This window comes from Nicotiana tabacum, chromosome 3, assembly GCF_000715075.1.
Source record: "Nicotiana tabacum cultivar K326 chromosome 3, ASM71507v2, whole genome shotgun sequence".
NCBI classification, from domain to species: domain Eukaryota; kingdom Viridiplantae; phylum Streptophyta; class Magnoliopsida; order Solanales; family Solanaceae; genus Nicotiana; species Nicotiana tabacum.
Window position 1 is genome coordinate 141,561,670 of NC_134082.1, and position 21,713 is coordinate 141,583,382.

Consider the following 21,713-nt stretch of genomic DNA (forward strand, 5'->3'; position numbering starts at 1 on the left):
GTCTACCGGTGAGCTAAGAGCTATTACTCTTTATGCCCTATTTTAGATTGCACTCTATCCATTTTGGAATACTTCAAAATATTTGGCACGTACTATTGTACTCATAAATTTATTTTATATGACTTTCACAGCTTTCAAACTAAAAATCCAAGTCCACATTTATTCTAACGTTTAAAATATGATTTAGTATTTTCTCTAGCGCATTAATCTTCAATTATTTTTTTAAATATTTTTTCAATGTCATTAACACAAAGGAGTATGTAAAATTAGAATAACATCGTAAACTCCATTTTGAGTGAAATATTGATGTTCGGCCAAAAATACATATATTTTTTCATTGTTGCCTCAAAAATACATATATTTTTTCATTGTTGCCTCATGTTCTAGTACTTTTTAATCGTCTTTGAAGTATTATTTATCACTTTGTACTTAATATTATATTTTAACTGTAAGGAATAAAGCAGTGTAAAAATAAAGACATTTGAATCAAAATCGAATAAAATACGGAAGAAAAAAAATAAAATAAAAGAAATAAAAATGGGGAAACAAAGGGGGGACACCCTTTGGGGTTTGTGCCCCCAAATGTAAGACAAAGGGGAAGGAAGACTAATTGAGTTAAAAGAAAAGAAGGAATTAGCGTGAAAACGCTACTGCTTTCAGTGTCCAGGCGTTGTATTGCGGGAGTTTTTCTACTTTGTTCGGGACAAGGTTATTTTGGCCCTACACGGTCTCAATTTGTATAAAAGGGGTCCTAAACCTATTTTGGAGGGGGAGAATATTTTTGAGAGGAAAACACAAGCATAGAGCCGCAGTGAAGGCCGGAATTCATCAAGTTCCATCTTTCTTCTGCCAAACTTAGTAATTTTTATGTTTCTTTGTATGATTTATTGTTTGGCTACCATATCTATGTGGAGCTAAACTTCACGTTCTAGGGTTGTGGTTCTTTCATGGCTATGTTATTCGGATATTGATTTTGATTTATTAGTTTATCATATTGATTTATTTATTCACTCCTGCACTGAATTATTTGATTGCTTGATCATCAATTGAATAATATCTACGAATCTAGAGTTGAACTCGAAAGTGAGAATTCTAGATTGCATATAGGATTGAGTATAGCAAGTTCTTGAACCTGGGCATTGGGGAACGGATTCGCGGTTAGGATAGACATATACCTAATTGCCTTCCTTGGTTGATATACATGAATTATAAATGTGTTCTTGTTGATTCTAACTCCATAGACATATAGGCGTTAGGTTAGCTTGAATAAGCAAGTAAGAACTCGACATATTCTTATGAGCAATATTAATTCTGTCAACCAATAAACTAGATAAATTAGTTAGTCAATTCAATTGAAGAATACAATAGGAATGTTAGATAGCCCATGACCCTAGATCGTTTTCATTACATTGATATCATAAAAATCCGCTTTTCCCTTGTTCAGTGTTCACTAGTTGTTTTTCTTTATTTAATTAGTCTAGAATCGAATATTCCTAGGTTTAATTCTTGTTTAGATAATTAGGATAGTCTAATTTAGTTAATAGTTAATAACAAGTCCTCGTGGGTTCGACAACCGACTTTTAGTCACTTTATTACTTGACGACCGCGTATACTTGTGTGTACGTTTGGCCGCAACAAATTTTTGGCGTCGTTGCCGGGGACTTAGAAATTAACTATTTTTCTAAATTAGAATTTTACTTTTATCTTTACAAGTTTTTTTTCCTTCTCTTTTTTGTAAATATTTTTAATTTTATAACTATTTGACTTTTCTCCTAGTGTGTTTCTAGTTCTCTCAACATGACATCTGGGAAAGAAATATTCGGTGATAAGGTTATTGATGAAGACGCTTGGTTGACGGAAGAATTTTATGGCCCGTCTTTTTGGGCTTGTCATGACTTGAACTCTGACAGGTCTGAATTTGAATATGGGAGTAAAGGTTGGTATTGAGATTGATATTCTCGATTAGGTGAATATGTGGAACGACGTTGTATTCTAACAATGTTGGTGAATGATTGGTCTAAGGAGAGAGATGAACTTGCACATAAAATTGATAATTTTCGCTTGGTTGTACATAACTTAGATGCAGATTTGAATGCAAAGGTTGATGCGTGTAATGCCCAACAATTTAATAATGAGTTGTGTGAAGCTGAAAAAAATCTTCTAGACCAAATTGAGGAGCTAAAACGAGAATACCAATCATTAGACCATGTTTTACTTGAGGATGCCAATGTTGAGAAGAGTGATCTAGAGTCATTTGAGGGCATAGATAACATTACTTTGGGAAACTTGATTGTGTGTAAATATGGGGATGCAAATAGCAGTAAAATTCATGAGTTAGGGCGCATTAGACCTCATTCCAATCATTTTTTCACATTGTGTTTAGATAGTAATCGAGCCATATGAGCCAATGAGGGGGTCAAAGAGTGAGGATGAGAGTTCCTATATTCTTGAATTTGTTGTACCAAAAAGCAAAAATTACATTCCTCATCTAAAGGCCAAGAAATTTAAAGTGAAATAAAGGAAAGATTTAATATCTTCTATTACTACAACTTGTAGCAGAGTAATATATATGTGAAGAGCTACCCGCTTTATTCTCCAATTTGTACTCATAAATAAAAGAATGCAACAATAAAGTAGAAGTTTATTGATATAAAAACTCATATCATAATAAACTTAAAGTTTATTGATAATTGCACGCGTCATGGTATAAACCTAAAGTTTATCAATATTGATAATTTATTCAGTTGGTATAATTGGTTTAGTCATATCAATTTAAGTATGATGTGCAAAATAAAAGAGAGTACATATGGGTAAATATTAAAGAACTAGAAAGTTCTTTACGAATTCTCTTATATTGCATGTTCTCATTAATTAAATTGACCAACTAAAATTGGGATTGAATCCCATGAATTCTGGAAATATCAAAGGTGAATATGGGCTCATTCACCTGCCATGTATACCACATAAGATGTATTTATGAGATCGTTACATGTGCAATTATTATTAACTCGCAACATGGTGTTTTGCGATGTAACTTGCTCAATAGTTTAATTTCGAGCATAATTTCCAGATTTTCTATTCAAGAAGTTCATCTTGATAAGTTGGTTTGCATCACAACTGGTTTAGCAAAATAATTTATTGAGTGCCTCCACTTAATAGCTAAATTGTTGCTCATAAGAACAAAGTTATCTATATCAGTTTGATATAGGTCATATACGAAAGTATATTACATTCTCCCCTCACAAGTGGTTCGGGGTCAGGAACCAAATAATTTCATCTTGTTATTATTGATCTGCGGTGTATATATTGATTAAGACCATAACGCACAAGATGAGTTCCCAAAATTGAGGAAACAAGTTAGTTTTTCTAACATGAGGGGGAGACATGATAAACAGTTGAGAAAAAGTTACTTGGAATTGATTATCATTTGTATATCTAGATCCTCAAATACGATAATATGAACTTGAAGTTCATAAAAAGATAATTCATCTGCAATATATTGCAAAGTATGCTAGACGATTTGTTGACCCAAAGAAAGTAACTATATTCTCATTGCAAATGCTCCTATTGAGTCCTAGAAGGACAAAGTCTATGGTACGCTTAAACCATATAGACAAATCGGTTTCAAATAAACTTTTTGATAAAGAAGATGAGCAAATGATCATAATAAAGGAGGCAAGTGATCTAGAAGATCACATGACATAACACTTCATAAAATCTCATGAGAGATTCAGGTACCTGAATATATGAATGAAGAGATCTCTATGTTATGTCTTTATGAAAAAATATTGGAATCGATATAAAATGTTTGTCGACGATATCTATCATAGCGCTAAGTATAGATGAGTATCGTAAGTCTATCGAATACAGACACAAAAGTATTGGCCAAATGGAAGAGACATAATTCAAGTAGAATTGATTCCATATGAAAGACATATAATTTTGTCTATGTTGTTCAAATACTTGAAAGTATAAAGTCAATGGTATGTGCAATCAGTTTTCGATATCTTATATGTCTAGCATGACATAAAAACTTGATATGCATCTAAAGTTTATTATATGGCTTATATGACTTAACTTATATGACAATCCTTGAAGGATTTAAATCGCTTGAAGCATATACAATTCTTGGTCCCGAAGTATCGTATGATAAGTGTAATTTGTGCACATATGTATTTTGCTATAACTATAAGCATGATAATGTGATAGCGAGAATACCTCTATGGAGATATTGAAAAGGCCATTCTACGGCAGTTTATGAAGACATTACATCTCTATCAAGAATGATGATTTCAAGATGCAACATATTCATTCAAGTTAATATGGTTGATTTGTTTATCAAGTCTTTACCAAAGATCGTTTGAAGATGGTACACAAGATTGGAATGCAAATGCTTAAAGATGTGAATTAATACTCTCATCAGGGAGAGTTAATACGCGTTGTACTCTTTTTTCTTACAAGGTTTTGTCCCACTGAGTTTTTCTTGCAAGGTTTTTAACGAGGCAACCAAAAGGCGTATTGTTAGATATGTGTACTCTCATCAGGGAGAGTTAATACGCATTGTACTCTTTTTTCTTACAATGTTTTGTCCCACTGGGTTTTATTTAGTTAAGGTTTTAACGAGGCACATTATCTGTTGAATAGACATTCAAGAGTGAGTGTTATAAATAGAATTTTATTTATGGTGAATGTCCATATTTAGAGAGATTCTAGGGTTTATTACTTGGTGGCTAAGTCAACCTCTCCCTATAAATAGAGGGTTCTATTCTATTGTATTTTATCACAAAATCAATAAGAGTTCTCTCTCCCTACTTTTCTATGCAATAGTCTTCTTCTTATTTTATTGTTTCGTAACAATATATAATAAATAACACCAAACCTCCCACTCGCTATTCCTTTAGCACATCCATAAAGTGGGAAGCGACAGTGTCACAAGAAATTTTATATAATTAACAGAGACTGCCCCTTCTTTAAGTCTCTGTCATTTATGTCTATAGGCTTCAACTTCCTCCTCTAGTTGTTAATTACTGCAAAGTACTATTCACTAGCTAGTCTTGTGATTATTCTTCCTTTGAACAAAAAGAATATTAATGGCACATAATAAAGCTTATGGAACTTCTACTACTCTAAGCTCTGAATCTTCGTCACCTCCAATTACACCAAAGGGATCATTGCCTGAAAGGGTTCTTTACAAGATGCTTGGCTTTGCTGATTTTTCAAAAAGAAACCAATTATCTCCTTCCTTCCATAAGGATGTAGAGGTCGATGAAGAACTTCAGTTCGACAGTAGCATTTGTCAGTCTTCCTACCGTGGTGTTTTCGTCGTTCGTCTTGCTATCATGGTACCCAAATTTTATTTGTTGAGTTGAAAGCAACTACTGAAATCGTTTTGGCTAAAATATTTCAATCATTTTCTTGGTTCGATCAGTTTTGGCTGTTTTTAGTTTTGCTTGCCAATTTTTGATGATTCATCCCCATAGAGAAAAACCTCTGGCATTAGCTGCCTATTTTATCTTCTGGCTAGTTTGCTAAAAACATACATCAAATTAAATCCTTTGTTTATTTTTCATCTTGAGCTGTCAATTTATTTCAGTATCCCACTTCTAATATCTTAGTGGTCTGAAAATTAAAAGGGTAACTTGTGCGCAAAACATTCCACATTCAGGCAGGGTCCGAGGAAGCCGGCACTCCAAGGTTGTGATGTACATAGCCTGCCCTAATACAAGAATTAGTGGCTGCTTCCACAGCTCGACCCCGTGCCTTATAGGTCACACGGAGACAACTGTAGTGTTGCTCCTAGGCTCCCGTTCAGTGGTTGGAAAATTGAATCTTGATTTTTCATCTTGAGACAGTACAAGTGTTGGTTAGATACATATTGAGTTAAATGAGGTGGAAATATATTCAGATTCTTGATTTGGCCTTTTTCTTTATGGGTGTATGCAGGTCATGCTAGCAATTTTGATTGGAATGCTAACATTATTAACATGGCATTTTACCAGAGTTTACACAACAAGGTCACTTAACACACTAGCATTTGGTCTTCGTCATGAACTTCTGCAGAGACCAATATTACGAATGTGGAGCATTTTAAATTCTACAGTTGAAATAACAACTGCTCAAGTTAAGCTGTCAGGGTATGTAATCAGAAAGTGTAGCAAACCTGTTGATCAAGCTCAACAAGTTGAGGTTATTTCTTTCTCCTCTTGCTTTCTTACTTTTATGAAGCAGTGTTCAAGCTTCTAATTATCTAATTTTATTAATTTGATGTTTGCCCCTCAGCAGCTGTACGAATCCATGAAGGATGTAACATGGGCTCTATTTGCAAGTCGGAAAGCTCTTAATTCCTTAACCATCAACTATAGAAATGGTTTTGTTCAGGCTTTCCACAGAGATCACAGGAGCAACAATACATTCTACATATACTCTGATCTTGCCAATTATTCTATAAGTGGTATATATGATGTTAATTTGTTATCGTCTCGTCAAGGATGGAATGATCAAACTATACACAACAACATCTCAGCAGTTTGGTACCGAGAACCCTTAGATCCCTCTACTGGAGAAAAGAATGGAAAGCGAAGCATAATTCCTCCCGATGAGTTGATCAACATTGCTGGAATATCTCAAGTACCAGATGGTGCAGCTTCATGGCATGTGGCTGTGAGCAAGTATACAGACTCGCCGTTGCTTTCAGCAGCGTTGCCAGTTTGGGATCCATCGAACAAAAGCATAGTTGCTGTTGTGGGAGTTACTACAGCTCTTTATAGTGTAGGTCAATTGATGAAAGAAATTGTTGAATTCCACAGTGGTCACATTTATTTAACCTCTCAGGAGGGATGGTTGCTCGCTACTTCCACGAATTCCCCTCTCTTGATGAATACCACAAAAGGACCGAAGCTAATGATGGCTATTGATTCTGAAGACCCAGTTATACGGTCTGGAGCTGAGTGCTTACAGAAAGAATATGGAAACAGGCTTCCCCCAAGTCAAGAAGTGCACATAGAGAATGCTAAACTTGGGAACCAGCTCTATTATATTGACTCATTTTTCCTGCACTTAAAGAGACTTCCAATGGTAAATTGTTAGCTTAGCACAAGTTTAGTATATCATGGTTGGATAAGTTCGAGGCAAATTATTAGACGTCTTACTGTTCTGCAAACTTTGCAGGTAGGAGTTATCATTATTCCAAGAAAATATATAATGGGAAAGGTAGACGAGAGGGCTATCAAGACTCTAGTAATATTGATCTCAGCATCAATATGCATCCTAATCATTGGATGTGTCTGCATCTTTGTACTGACAAATGGAGTGTCGAAGGAAATGAAACTTAGAGCACAGCTGATAAGCCAGTTTGATGCAAGAAGGAAGGCAGAGGCATCGAGCAATTACAAAAGCCAATTTCTAGCAAACATGAGGTGAATATTCATCAGTCCTTTATTATTATTAGCTTAATATATTTGTACCTGCTGTGGGGGTTTTTAGTGCATTAATAATGGGTTAAGTTCTAGCAGATCTTTAAAAGAGAAATAATTGCACTGTTTTGTGTTTACATAGCTCATATTAGCAAGTAAAAGCCATCTTCTGAAAATATATTATCTGAAATAAAGCTATCAGACATTTCAGTAGTGTCTATCTTTTGGTCTAGTTTTTGCTTGCCATAGTTGTTTTAAATTGCGTCAGACCACAGACGAATTCCATGAAAATATGGGCATTTTCGCAAATTTAATAATGACTGGAATAGGTATTATAGTATACTGAATTGTTACTTTCCAAATTAAGGTTCAACATCTGCACCGGGAAATAATAACCAGCACGTATTCCCTTCAAGTTCAGCAGAAGTTGCATTAACATTTTTGCTTGTTCAATGAAGCAAACTTTAACCGAGCTTTTAGCTTTTTGTTTACATTTCCTTTCTTTTGGACTGCTTTCACTTTTAACTCTATAATTAGCTAAACTTTCACTATTCTACTCTAGATCTTGCCTTAGGGTCTGATTCATTGTGATCAGTTGAAAGTTTTAGTTTCTCAAATGTTCAAGTTGTACATTTCTACAGTTACTTCATGCTTTGTTTTTTCACAGTCATGAATTACGAACACCTATGGCTGCAGTTATTGGCTTGCTGGACATCCTTATAAGTGATGGTTATCTTACAAATGAGCAGTATGCAACTATTACCCAGATTCGTAAATGCTCAACCGCTTTGCTTCGCCTTCTGAACAACATTTTGGATCTCAGCAAGGTAAGATGCAAAAGCAAACTATGGAAATATCAACACGTTTGTGAACACTGATATAGCACATTGACAAGTCTTTTGATGATATATTGGAAAGAGTTTACTCTTTGATTGGCTAAAGTTACCTCACTGTTCCTTGGAGAAACTATAGTAGCAATGAAATAGTACTATAGATTTTCATGGACCATTTTGGGTAACGTTGCAGCTGGCTTAAGCTTGTTCTTCAAAGAATAGTTTTAATTAGACCTGAGAAAAATCATATACATCATCTTATACTTTTTGTACAGGTAGAATCTGGAAAACTGGTGTTGGAAGAAACAGAATTTGACTTGGCTAAAGAACTTGAAGGACTTGTTGATATGTTCTCTGTCCAGTGCATTAATCACAATGTTGAGACAGTTCTAGATATCTCCGGTAGAGCCTCTGTTCTCCGTACAATTGTAGAAAATGCACAAGAATTATGATTAAGAGTTGAATTTGAGACTCTTCGCATTGTTTTCTAAAGGCATATTATGTTTTCATATTTCTATCCGCAGATGATATGCCAAAATTAGTTAAAGGAGACTCTGCCAGAGTTGTTCAAATTTTCGCAAATCTAATTAGCAATTCTCTCAAGTTTACTACCTGTAAGTGCAACTTTTTAATACATACATTAGCAAGTTCTTTCATTTGTCCTCATAATTGGTAAAGCCCTTACAAGAATTAAATAGCGTGATTCTACTGACCCTATTCCACCTCTGATAAAATGAAGAGATTAGATCTTGATCAATAACATTTTATTGCGAGACAAGTGCATTTGGTGATTTTACAATTTGAAATACCTTACAGCGGGTTACATCATTCTTCGGGGATGGTGCGAGAGTGCAAACACTTTTTCTTGTGGAGGGAATTTTCCACTTAATCAGAAAGACTCTTGGTCTGCTCCTAAAGTAAAGTTGAAGCGACAAGAGAGCCAGGGAAAAAAATTGTCCAAGAAAGATAACAAAATGATCTTGTGGTTTGAAGTTGAGGACTCTGGTTGCGGTATGAAATAACCATTTAAACTTATTTTCCCACTTGCTGCTACTGCATATTAACTTTCTCTCTCTCTCTCTCTCTCTCTCTGGATTTCCCTTGTTGTTACTCTAGGAATTGATCCAAGTAAATGGGAATCTGTATTTGAAAGTTTTGAGCAAGCTGATCCTTCGACAACTCGCTTGTAAGCAGTTTTCACATCATTCTATTGGGTAAACTTTGTTAGTTATATAACAGAATACATGTATGACTGAATGAATTTACTTCCTGCACACCTTAAAGCTACTTTTATCTAACTAAAGATATTTCATTGTTTGATTAACTTCATACTCAGGCATGGTGGCACTGGCCTTGGACTATGCATTGTACGTACCCTGGTGAGTTCAATTTTTTCTGTTTCAAATAAATAAGTTTCAGGAATTTGAGACTTCGAATTCGCAAGAAAAAATATTTCAATTTGGATTTGGCTTGAAAAAGAATTCAAGTTCTGTCTTTAGGATTTTCTAGACTTGATAACGTCTTAAGCCCCTTACAAGCCAAAACAACCCCTCTAATAAAAATCCACACTGTTCATAATTTCTGAAAGTTTTCCCCTTGGAATAGGCTTTAAACATAAAAGTGAAGAATATTGACTACCTTACCAGTTTCTAATGATGATAGGATGATATACAGGTTAACAAAATGGGTGGAGAGATTAAGGTTGTAAAGAAAAATGGACCAGGGACAGTGATGCAACTATACCTTCAACTAAACTGTCCTCCAGAAGTCACTGGACAACACTGCCAGTTCAATTTTGAAGAGCATAAAATGAGGGTAAGTATCACTACGAAATGATGTGTTTTTAGTGCTGCACCTACGAAATGATGTATTTGCAGGAATACATAGACCATGACCAAACCATCTTAGGCTAACTTCTCTCATTTTATCATATATATCTACAGGAGTTACTTGCATTCTCTGTGGACGCAATCATCTCTAATCCTGTATAGTCTGGTACTACCGCACATCAATCATAGCATTCACATTTCTAGGACACCTAGGCCCAGTATTTACACACATGTAATATTGTTGGTCTTCCGATTGTTATATAAAACTCGCATCACTTTGCTAGCCCGCAAAGCTCCTCCATTTCAGTCATCCTATTTGAATTCTATATATTATATCTTCATCTATCATACCATTCTTCTAATAACTGAGCCTAGATATCTAAGTTGCCTTCATTTTAAGCACACAATCTCGTCTAATTTCAGTTCACCTCCATTCTTATGGGACTAAAATTGCAGCGGATATCTTCTGTCTTACTTCTGCTTATCCTAGAACCTTTCCGCTCTACATTTATGTTCCATATTCCAACTTTTGGTTGAATACTTCGCTAGTTTTGTCAATTAAAACAGTGTTATATGCAATAGCATGTACGTTTTAATCTCATCATGTTTTTTTACTGGTCAGTTCATCCATAACTATGTAACAAGTGTAGATTCAAGGGAGATCGTTGGCGTAAATTCACAGTTATGGGAAGCTCATTCCTAACTCCACCCCTGTGTCACACTTGTGATCGCTCCCTCATACAATTCTTTGTGGCAAATGTATAATTGATATGGGTTCCTCCTTCGCCAGCACCCATCGAAGTACTTTTTTGGCACTTTTATCTTGTGATATCCCTACTTGATTATCTTATCATGATTCCATCCCCAACTAGCCCTTACAATCCCCAACACCCTCATTAAGAATGGCTATATTACTTTGGACTTGTGAAAACCCTCGTGTACCTTGAGTTAAATTGATTATAATTTGTGAAAGTCTGAGCAATTTGTACATAATGGAACTTGAATACAGGTGTTGCTTGCACTCAATGGCAGAATGAGTAGAGAAATAATGTCCCAGTGGTTAGAGAGAAATGGGGTGCATACTTGCGGAGCATCTGATTGGAATGAGCTCACTCAAATTCTTCAGGGGATTTCAATATCCAAAAGCCATTTGCAAGACGTACCTTGTGAATGTTTAGAACCTGAAGATTTGAGCATTCAAGATCCTAGTGCCGCATCACTTCTTGTCATAGTTGTAGACATTGGCATACTTGACTTGAGCACAAATATATGGAAGGAGCAGCTAAATTTTCTTGATAAATACTATGACAGAGCAAAGTTTGCATGGATTCTTTACCATGACACCCCCAGTACCATTAAGATGGAACTGCGAAGGAGACACCTAGTTATGGTCAATAGACCACTATATAAAGGGAAAATGATTCAGATTTTGGAAACTATTATAAAAGAAAAAAATCTTGAACTGCAGTCCTTTGGCAATGTAACAGTAGAAGGAGATTTGCATGAATGTCTTGAAATTGATTCTAACCACTCTGATATTGCCTGCTCAGATGACTCTGACAAGTCAGATAACGGATATGAAAAATGTGGAAGTGCCTTCCTTTCTGAAAAAAATAGGGAAGAAAATTTTGCCAAAGCCTCTCTCTCACATTTTGGGACATTAAACAACTACTACATTGACTTCAATGAAGAAAACACTTCGGACATGAATGATCTCGGACAAACGAGGAATGGAGAACATCATTTGACAAGCAGTCCCACCAAAGAGGTCACTAATGCCTGCTCAGATAAGATAGCAGACCAGAAGTCTCTAGCTGATCTTCGTATACTGCTTGCTGAGGATACTCCAGTGCTGCAAAGAGTAGCTAGAATAATGCTGGAAAAATTGGGAGCTAAAGTGGTTGTTGTAGGAGATGGGCTGCAGGCAGTGGATGCACTAAAACCCATGTCTAGTTCTGATGAATGTAGAAATGAATCTCTTCAGGAAGAAGGCAGTTCAATTACCCTCCAAGCTGAAAGCGTTCATTCCCTTCCTTATGACTTGATCCTCATGGATTGTCAAGTAAGTCGATCACGACTTTACATAATAATCCCTCCTTTTTCATCTTATAGAACAATACTTGATTGGCCACGGATTGTACTAAAGAAATAAAGACTTTTCCCATGTGCCAAAAGTACCCTTAGAACTTGTGGTTTTGAACATGCCATGACATTTCTATGGCTATAAGAGCATAATGTTAAGGTGGTAAACTAGAAAGTTTACAGCTAAAAGAGGTACTACATATACAAAAATATCATTCTTTTTTTAATAGAGTAAAAAGGAAAGAGTGTCATAAAATGGAACAGAGGGAGTTTTTGGAAGAAACAATCAACAATCACTGAATGGAGGAACAGTTAAATGAGAATTGTTGTGTTGTTTCATTCTAATTCTCTCGACATGATCATTCTAAAATTTTCTGCTAATATAATTGTTCTTACCAGATGCCAAAGATGGATGGCTATGAAGCAACAAAGGCAATTAGAAGAGCGGAAATGGGGACAGGAACACACATACCTATTGTTGCACTGACAGCTCATGCAATGTCATCGGATGAAGCAAAATGCTTACAGGTTGGTATGGATGCTTATTTGACCAAGCCCATTGACAGAAAGTTGATGGTTTCCACCATTCTTTCCTTGACCGAGAGAAAATCCTAACCACCATACCTCTCCAGCTACTGAAAAACAAAAACAGAAGAAAACAAACAAAAATGGAAGAGCTCCGAAAACTTGTGAGCTTGAGCAGAGTTTTGATGAGCAAAAGTTTTGCAATCTGTACAGGAATGTTCTAACTTTGTATCTGTTCTATAGCTTATGCAGAAATTCGAATTAATAAGAGTCTATAACACTGCACGCGCTGGCTTTTTTTTCTTTTTTTCTTTTTATAGTTAGCTTAAGCAGAGTGTTGATTAGCAAAATATTGGCAATCTGTACAGGAGATGTATGTATCACATTGAACACTAATTCTGTATCTGTTATAGTTTATGCAAAAGTTTGTAATAAGCGTCTTCAATATGACTGCTGGTTCTTTTTTGGTCTCCAACTTTAATATTTGTGTCTTTGTTTCTGTAAACTTCTAATTTCTGAACAATCTTTAACGTGCAAATTACAAACCCAAACTCATCTTGGACTTCCTGGACAGCCGCCCCAAGTTATATAAACCAGGGATCTTTTTTATAAAAGAAGTTAATTTAGACAGAAGACAAAATGTGAAAAAAGAAAGAACATGGCAAGCACAACGCTTTATTGTCGCGAGGATAAATAAAAAACAAAAAAGGACCAAAAAGAGAGTGTATGTGTGTCAGTGTAACATGTCAAGCCTGAGAACTTTATTATCGCAAAGATAAATAAAAAAGGAACACATAGCTAGTAGTAAAACATGACGAGCCTGGGAAATTTTAATTGAAAAAAACTACTATGTCAATGATTCGGTTTGACTGGTTATTTTATAAAATTTGTACCGTATCAGTTTTTCAGTTATTCTACTATTATGTATAATTAAAATTAGACTTTTCGAAACTGTCTCAATCATGTCAGTTTCACTTCAGTATCGGTATAGTTCGGTTAATATTTTGGTATTTTCTTAAATGTTATGTAAAAGTCACTAGTGAAGTAGAATGTAATAATATTCATACTTTTATAAGACGTCGCAAAACTCTTTAGACATTTTTACTATTCAAATGGTGATGAATTAATAAAACATGAAAGATAGCTGAAGTATATATATCCATCAACTATTCTACAACAGCGTAAAAAAAAACTACGTTAAGACAAAGAAAAAATAAATCACACGAGGAAAAAATATTAACCAAGCTGAGACTCAAAACTAAAGTCTATAGGAGACTAAATATTCAAAAAAATAAATTTAAATCATACGAATGAAAATATATTCAATATATTGTAGCTGGCTACTCCGCTAGAATACATTGTGTCTTGCTAGTTAATATGCGAAAATAATTTAGTTTCACTAGGAATAGCATAACCTATTTAGGAATTAGAATTTGAGTTTAATTACTTGTTGGCTTGTAAATATTTTCATAATTCCAAGGCCAAAGACAAAATTTAATGCTTTATTATTTTTAAACTTAGTATATAAATATATTTCACATATAAATTTATTCGGTACGGTTCGGTATTTTTCTGGTTTATTTTCATAAAATAAAAAACTTACTCTAATTATCGGTACGTTTATAAAATTATACAAAAACTTACGATTTATTGAAAGAAACCTAAAAATTCGTTCGGTGCAGTATGGTTTATATAACCTGTTTGGCCAAGCTTATTTTTGGCAAAAAATGCTTCTTTTGACCAAAAATTGAGGTGTTGGCCAAAAGTTAATATGCGAAAACAACTTAGTTTCACTAGGAGTAGCATTAACCTATTTAGGAATTAGAATTTTGAGTTTAATTACTTGTTAGCTTGTAACTATTTTCATAATTCCAAGGCCAAAGGCAAAATTTATTGCTTTATTATTTTTAAACTTAGTATATAAATATATTTCACATATAAATTTATTCGGTACGGTTCGGTATTTTTCTGGTTTATTTTCATAAAATAAAAAACCTACTCTAATTATCGGTATGGTTATAAAATTATATAAAAACCTACGATTTATTGAAAGAAACATAAACATTAGTTCGGTGCAGTATGGTTTATAACCTGTTTGACCAAGCTTATTTTTGGCCAAAGGTGCGTTTTTTTTTTCTTTTCCAAAACCACTTTTGACAAAAAATTGAAAAAAAGCACCTTTGGTAAAAAATTGAGGTGTTCGGCCAAGCTTCACTAAGGAAAAAAAAGTGTTTTTGAGGAGAAGCAAAAGCAGAAAAAGTAGCTTCTCTCCAAGAGAAATTGCTTCTCAAAAAGCAGTTTTTTAAAGCTTGGCCAAACACTAATTGCTGCTCAGAAGTGTTTTTCAAACAAATTAGCCAAAATTTTAAAAAAAAACAGAATTGGCCCATGCAGGTCTCGAACCTGCGACCTTCGCGTTATTAGCACGACGCTCTAACCAACTGAGCTAATGGGCCTTTATTACTTTGGCAGAAATATGTTTTATAAGATGATATTGACTCAGTAGCCTTGGTATATTAAAATTGAGGTTAATTGCGAATTTGAGGGGGAAGAAGCAGGGAAGAAAACCCATAACTCAGTCATGATGAAGGACGATTACGAGGTACCAAGCTTTCTGCAATTTTCCTGTTACTGTTACTGTTGCAATTTTCCTTTTGTTTTGTAACACTAGGTATTTATTTGATTTTGGATTGCGGCTTTAAACCTTTTGCGTTTGGTTTTAATAGACTCTCGACATTGTTTGTGTTTTTTGAAGCTTTAACTGAAGCTTCTTATTACCCCTTTTTGGTTTTTCTTTCAAGTCTATTAAAAAAATTAGGCCTTATCCCGGATGCAGTTGAACAATTCTAACTGTAATTTTTTTATTTTTTTGGGAGAAGTGATGCCATATAAAATGGCAATAAGTTGGTATGTTAATCAATTGGAACCTGTAGTTCCAAAGATAACTTAGCCATAAGCATGGGAGAAAATATATTAAACCTTGGATCTCAAAATCCTGTGGCCTTAGTAGCATTTGAGTCTAGAATGATTATCAAAATTGGGTAATTTTCAAAAGTGGGATTTTTAATAACTATGTCTGGTACAGGTAACACTGCCAACTAAAGCTTAGGCAAATTGGAAGAAGTGTTTCAAGCAAGTAGTGAGTATTGATTTCTAGATTCTAGCTTTGCCTTATCTGGTTATAGATCACCTCCTTAAAGGCAATCCCAGGTTTGCAATAGGTGAAGGTTTTAGGAGGCAAATCTACCCTTAGTCTTTCTTTAAATAACGAACAAAAAGAAAAGGAGATTTTTTTCCTCAGATTGAATCTATGGCTAGTTCAAATTGGTGAACTGCCTAGCTAAAGAAAGGAAGAAAGGAACCGATAATCAAAGTGAAAAAGGATAATCAAGATCTAACTTGTTTTGGCAGTAATAAAATTCAGTATAGAAAACTTTTATTGTTAATAGTTGAAAGTGGAAATACCCACTAAGCGAGAGAGTTTTCTTCACCTCTCTAAGGATTGATGGAAGTGTTTGACTGCAAAATAAGCGTCTTGTATAAATATAGGCACAATTTTTTTATTTTATAGTTTTTGGTATAGCCATGAAGTTTTTGTATTGAGTGACATTAGCAGACCATGTTATTGTGCATGTTCACTATTTTTTGGTATACGGCTTGTATACAGGAGTTTTTCACATAGTGATAAAATTATTTACCTTAAGAAAAAATTCTCCTTGGGATTTGTTTGATGATTATTGTTCTGTTAAGCATCTGTAGTCATGGGTTTTGGGTTTTTGATACATGTATTAGGGACGCCGCTGGTGCATAAATAATTGACATAACCCCTCTAAGATGGAAATAAGCATGGCTAGAAGCATGTCCATGCATATAAGATTTTATTGCTGACTTTAGTTGTCTGAAACTATTTTCCTTATTTTAGGAGTGACCACTGCTTGCTGAAAAGTTTAAGTTTGGTTACCATGCAATGTGCACGAGGATCCTTTGGAATTTTCATCTCTATATTGTGCTATTAGCTTTAACTCTCATATAACATTCCAGGTTGAAGAAAAGAAGCAAGCTGCTGCAGATGTCTTGTTTCAATATTCAAATTTTGTTATGGCATGTATTGGTAATCAAGTTCGACCTTGTGACTTGAGACTGCATTTGATGAAGGTAAGTTGCATTAATGAATTTTCTTGCTGTATCAGTGTCACATGGGAACAATCTCATGAGTACAGCGTGTGATAACCACTCAAATTTGAGGATCTCAGCCATTTCAACCAAATAACGACTCATAGTTGACAAACTTCTAACAGCATGTAAAAGCACATCAACCATTAGGGACAAATGAAAGAACTATTTGTTTTCTGCTTCCGCTTTTTTCCCAACTCTCTTTTCTTTTGCCATTTCTTTACTCTTTGTCCTCATCACTGCACTAAATCCGGATTTGGTCCCGTCTTATCCTTACTCGTTGTTCTCCTTATATAGTATTCTACTGTAAGTTGCCATATTTTTCTTAATGAAGACTGTTGCATGGTTTAAAAAACAAACAAACAAAAAAAGACTGCTGCATATAACCCTGTGCAACAGTTTCATTCCGACTTTGAGCATGAAACTGAACAGAAAGGTAAAAATCTAAGGTTATTGTTCTTTCCAACATAATCTTCATTTTGTTAAGTGATCCAAGTTTAGTAAGAACAGTTTGATAGGTCTAATAAGCGGTGCATTCTAAATATGTTCCTTAATCTGGGGTTTCTAATTCATGATGTAACTTCATCTTCTGTGTTGCAACTTTATGTCGCGATAAAATTTTAAGCTGTGATGTGCCAAATAAGAAATTGGTGAACTGACTAACTGGAAGCAGCTATTAGTCTATTACTACTGATACCATATTAAACTAAGCATGACTCAAGGCCACCTCTAAGAGTGAGGCATTGCACTGTGTCCGTAACGATTGAACTGATGCATTTACCTTTTTCTTCTTAGAACACCTAAAATGAAATAAGTTCAGAGGAAATGATTATTACAGTCTTATATATTGCGGTGCTTCACAAGAGCACAGATACCTGCATTTAATATTAAAAGTGACGTCATTGCATTTTGAAGAGGAAAGATAACATTCTGCACCTGGTATTTCTGTCTAAAGGAATCATAGCAATACTCTCTGTCCAAGGCCTGTATTTCCAGCAGCATCTAGATTTGTTTCCAAGGGTCTTTTGGAAACAGTCTTATGGAGGGGTAAGATTTGCGTACACTTCACCCTTCCCAGACCCCACTTGTGATATTTAACTGGGGTTGTTGTTGTTGTATCTAGATTTGATTTAGCTAGAGTTGTTGATTTGCTCAAATATTTGCGCAACTTCTCAAACATTGATGTTAAATCGGTCATCTCAATTCTTACAGTTGTTGGTAATATTATGTATTCTTAAAGAAATGGAACAAAGAATTCAAAATGAGAGCATCTCTCCCTAGTCATTGAATTGTGTAGATAAGAACTGTCCTATTAATTCTTTTTCAGGAAGTTTCAGGATTGCCAACTTCTTTGAAGCGGGAAACACGTCCAGCACCTTCTCCTGATGTAATGGGAGAATCCTCAAGCTCAGGTACCTCAAGACTGGATAAAACAGACAGTTTTCGAGGCCCTTAGATTTGGAAATTGCAACATTATTTTTGTTTTCTAGTTTGCTTTGTGTAAAATACAAGTATCATCAGTTGATGTACTATTTGAAGCATGTAGGATCTTTGTTCATTTTATTCTCAGTGGTATCAGTGTCTGCAGTAAATCTCTGTCGCATACATGTTTATTATGACAATTATTTCTTCCATCATGACACAAGTATGCATTTATTATTGTATCGGCGTAAAACCTAAACTATGTCTAGAGCTGACTATCATATAATTTGCTATTATCCTCATCCCTAAGAATATAATAATTTGTTCAAGTTTCTTCAGTAGATTATCCTTTATCAAAAAAACCATCATGATACTGGGTATGTCGTTAAAAAAACCATCATGATAAAGGAAAAATTATCATAGAGAATAAACTTCTCAAAACTGACAACAGTCAATAGTACAACAATCACTCCCTATTGACCAACCAAGTGATTACATCATTCTAGTGATGTCATCCAAGTTGTATTAACAAAGAGCATTACAACAAAACATCACTTGAACATTTGAGAATTCAATTCAAGCACTCCAACCGTTCATCTGTCAAGCATTCAATTCTCAAGTACATCAAGAACAAAGTACAACACTACCACGGACCAGCTCCTACAACAAGTCTCTTGTATGTCCTTAGTTGAGTTATAACTTTGTAATTGTTCTTCATTGTAATTCCTACTTTGCTTATCAAGAAGCTTTAATTAGGAACCTCTTGTAAACCATAAACCTTCAGTGTTTGTGTCGTGAGTTGAAGTCTTTGTAATAAGTGTATTGCAAAATGGCTTGTAATAGGTGTATTACAAGTTAGTGAGGGATTAAGAGTTTAATTCCTAGATTGCATAGGTTGTAATCTAAAGTTTGCTCATAGTGAAGTTGAAATCCTACCAGTGTAGGTCGTGATTTTTTATTCCCTTGAGCAAGGATTTTTTCACGTAAAAGTTCCCTATTCCATTTACTTACTGTTGCATTAGCATTATCTGTGGAAACCTATATAGGACCTGGTCTCTATATAGTTTGGTGGACTCATATATTCTATCAATTGGCATTAGAGCGGGTTCTTTCTATCAGGTTAACACCTAGAAAGGATCCTCATGGCTGCTCCACCAAATTTTGAAAAGGGTCAGTCTACCTACAGACCACCCAGGTTCAATGGACAATACTATGGGTGGTGGAAGACAAGAATACATGACTTCATCATGGTAGAAGATTCTGAGTTATGGGATGTTATTTGTGATGGTCCTTATGTCCCAACAAAGAAGGTCAGAGACCCTCCAGTGATGATGCCAAAAACTAAGAAAGAATACAACGATGCAGATAGGAAAGCTGTGGAGAAAAACTTTCGTGCCAAGAAAATTTTGGTGAGTGGCGTAGGACCTGATGAATACAACAAGATCTCAGCCTGTCAATCCGCCAAGAAAATATGGGAAGCTTTACAAACAACACACGAGGGAACCACTCAAGTAAAGCAATCTAAGATTGACATACTCACCACTGAGTATGAACTCTTCAGAATGAAGGACGATGAATCCATTCAAGACATGCACACAAGATTCACGTCTATCATAAATGAGCTATACTCGCTTGGGGAAATCATTCCTAGGAACAAGCTCGTGAGAAAAATTCTCAGTGTTTTTCCCAGTTTATGGGAGAGTAAAGTGAATGCCATTACTGAAGCAAAAGATATGCATGCCCTAACTATAGATGAGCTAGTTGGAAATCTAAGAACCTACGAAATGAAGAAGAAGAAGGACAGTGAAAGAATAGAACCAAAGAAGAAAAAGAACCTGGTACTCAAAGCTGAAAGCAATGACTCAAGTGAGGAGGATAGTAACATGGCTTATTAACTAGAAGGTTTCAGAAAATGGTCCAAAGAAATAGAGGCATACCAAAGAGAGGTAGTTCCAGCAAACCAAAGAATGATGACCTCTATCATAAATGTGGAAAGCCAGGGCATTTCATCAAGGATTTCCCTCTCCTGAAGCAAGAACACTTTAAGAACAACTCTGATAAAGCAGCCAAGAGGAACTCGGTTCCTGACAAATGCTTCAAAAGAAAGAACCCCACTGACAATGTTGTGAAGCAAGCTCTTGCAGCATGGAGAGATTCCTCCAGTGAGTTTAAAGAAGAAAATGATGCAGGTGATAGTTCTATGATGGCTGTTGAAAGTGAAGTAAATGAATATGATTCAATCTTTGCTTTGATGGCTCAATCAGACAATGATGAGGTAAACTTCAGGGATGTTCAGAGAAATCTGAAATCCTACTCTCCTAAGAAACTCATGTCATTAGCAAATGTATTAATTGATGCCTATCATAGTCTTGTAGATGATAATGATGCCTTAACCATAGAATTAGGAGATACTGAACAAACTAGAGATGCCCTGGTAGTTTGTTTAGTTGATCTGAAGGAAACCATGGGTAATCTGGAAAATGAAAAGGAGGTTCTAATTGAGAAAGTTGCTAGTGTAGATCATGAAATAGACGATTTGATGGTGGTAGTTGTTGACTTAAAAGAAACCACTGAATTTTTCAGTTAAGAAAAGAATGGCTTAGTGGAGAAAGTTGATGCCTTCGAGCAAGAAAGAGATGACTCATAGTTGTGATTATAGACTTGAAGGAAACAATAGAGGAACTCAAAGCATAATATAGGCCTGGAAATTCTGAGAGAGGAAAAGAAGTTGCTAGTGAAGCACATATTAGGCTTGAAAATGAGTTAAATGTTGTAAAAAATAGTTTATGTGGTGAACTTAAGAAAAATAAACAACTTCAAGCAGAATTGGAAAGACTAAAAAATGATCTTGAGAAGTCTCTTAAGTGGACCTAGTCCTCGGATGCTATTACTGCCATGTATGTTAACAATGGTGGAAATCGGCAGGGAATAGGGTTTTAAAGGGAGAGAACTCCTTATAACCCTCATAGCAAGTATGTTACTATGCCTGATAATTGGCTATGTACCCACTGTGGGAACAATGGGCATTTCAAAGAAAATTGCCAAGCCAGGGTTCAGTCTCTTAAGAAAAACAAAGTTTTTGCCGAGAGAGTAACTGCTGAAAGAGGACCAGGTGCCACCCATAAAAAAGTCCATGTTACCTGCATGGACAAGAAGATCACTTATTCATCCTCTTTTTATTACAAGGGACCCAAACTTGCTTGAGTTCCTAAATCTAACCCGTGATTTCCTTGTGCAGTGAACATTAAAAGGAAGCAGTCAACAATGGTTCATGGATAGTGGAGGTTCAAAGCACATGACTGGGAATACCATGAACTTTATTTCACTAAAAGCTCTGCAAGGAGGGAGTGTCTTCTTTGGTAATGGGAAAAAAGGGTACATTCTTGGAGTTGGAAAGATTGGGAAATCACCCACTCACTAAATTGAGAATGTGTACT

At 35.2% G+C, this 21,713-nt stretch overlaps 2 protein-coding genes and 1 non-coding gene across 4 annotated transcripts; 2 read left to right on the forward strand and 1 right to left on the reverse strand.

The window, feature by feature from the left end:
• Positions 1-4,966: 4,966 nt before the first annotated feature.
• On the forward strand, positions 4,967-13,126 carry LOC107779908 (histidine kinase 1-like). Of its 2 annotated transcripts, none has more exons than XM_016600411.2 (13): positions 4,967-5,342; positions 5,944-6,186; positions 6,280-7,074; positions 7,168-7,415; positions 8,080-8,239; positions 8,521-8,647; positions 8,770-8,859; positions 9,062-9,256; positions 9,362-9,431; positions 9,582-9,624; positions 9,920-10,060; positions 11,084-12,136; positions 12,556-13,126. In XM_016600411.2, exons 1-13 carry the CDS (start codon positions 5,091-5,093, stop codon positions 12,769-12,771), a joined length of 3,633 nt encoding a protein of 1,210 aa, XP_016455897.2. In that variant the 5' UTR covers positions 4,967-5,090; the 3' UTR covers positions 12,772-13,126. The 2 variants fall into 2 exon arrangements, with proteins under 2 accessions (XP_016455897.2, XP_016455898.2); XM_016600412.2 differs by having other exon boundaries at positions 6,283-7,074.
• A 1,937-nt stretch (positions 13,127-15,063) lies between these two features.
• Positions 15,064-15,137, reverse strand: TRNAI-AAU (transfer RNA isoleucine (anticodon AAU)). The gene has a single exon. It is a non-coding gene; the product is annotated as a tRNA-Ile (tRNA).
• A 2-nt stretch (positions 15,138-15,139) lies between these two features.
• Positions 15,140-18,491, forward strand: LOC107779909 (uncharacterized). Its single transcript, XM_016600413.2, has 3 exons — positions 15,140-15,283; positions 16,723-16,836; positions 18,182-18,491. Exons 1-3 carry the CDS (start codon positions 15,263-15,265, stop codon positions 18,308-18,310), a joined length of 264 nt encoding a protein of 87 aa, XP_016455899.1. The 5' UTR covers positions 15,140-15,262; the 3' UTR covers positions 18,311-18,491.
• The last annotated feature ends 3,222 nt before the right edge of the window (positions 18,492-21,713 follow it).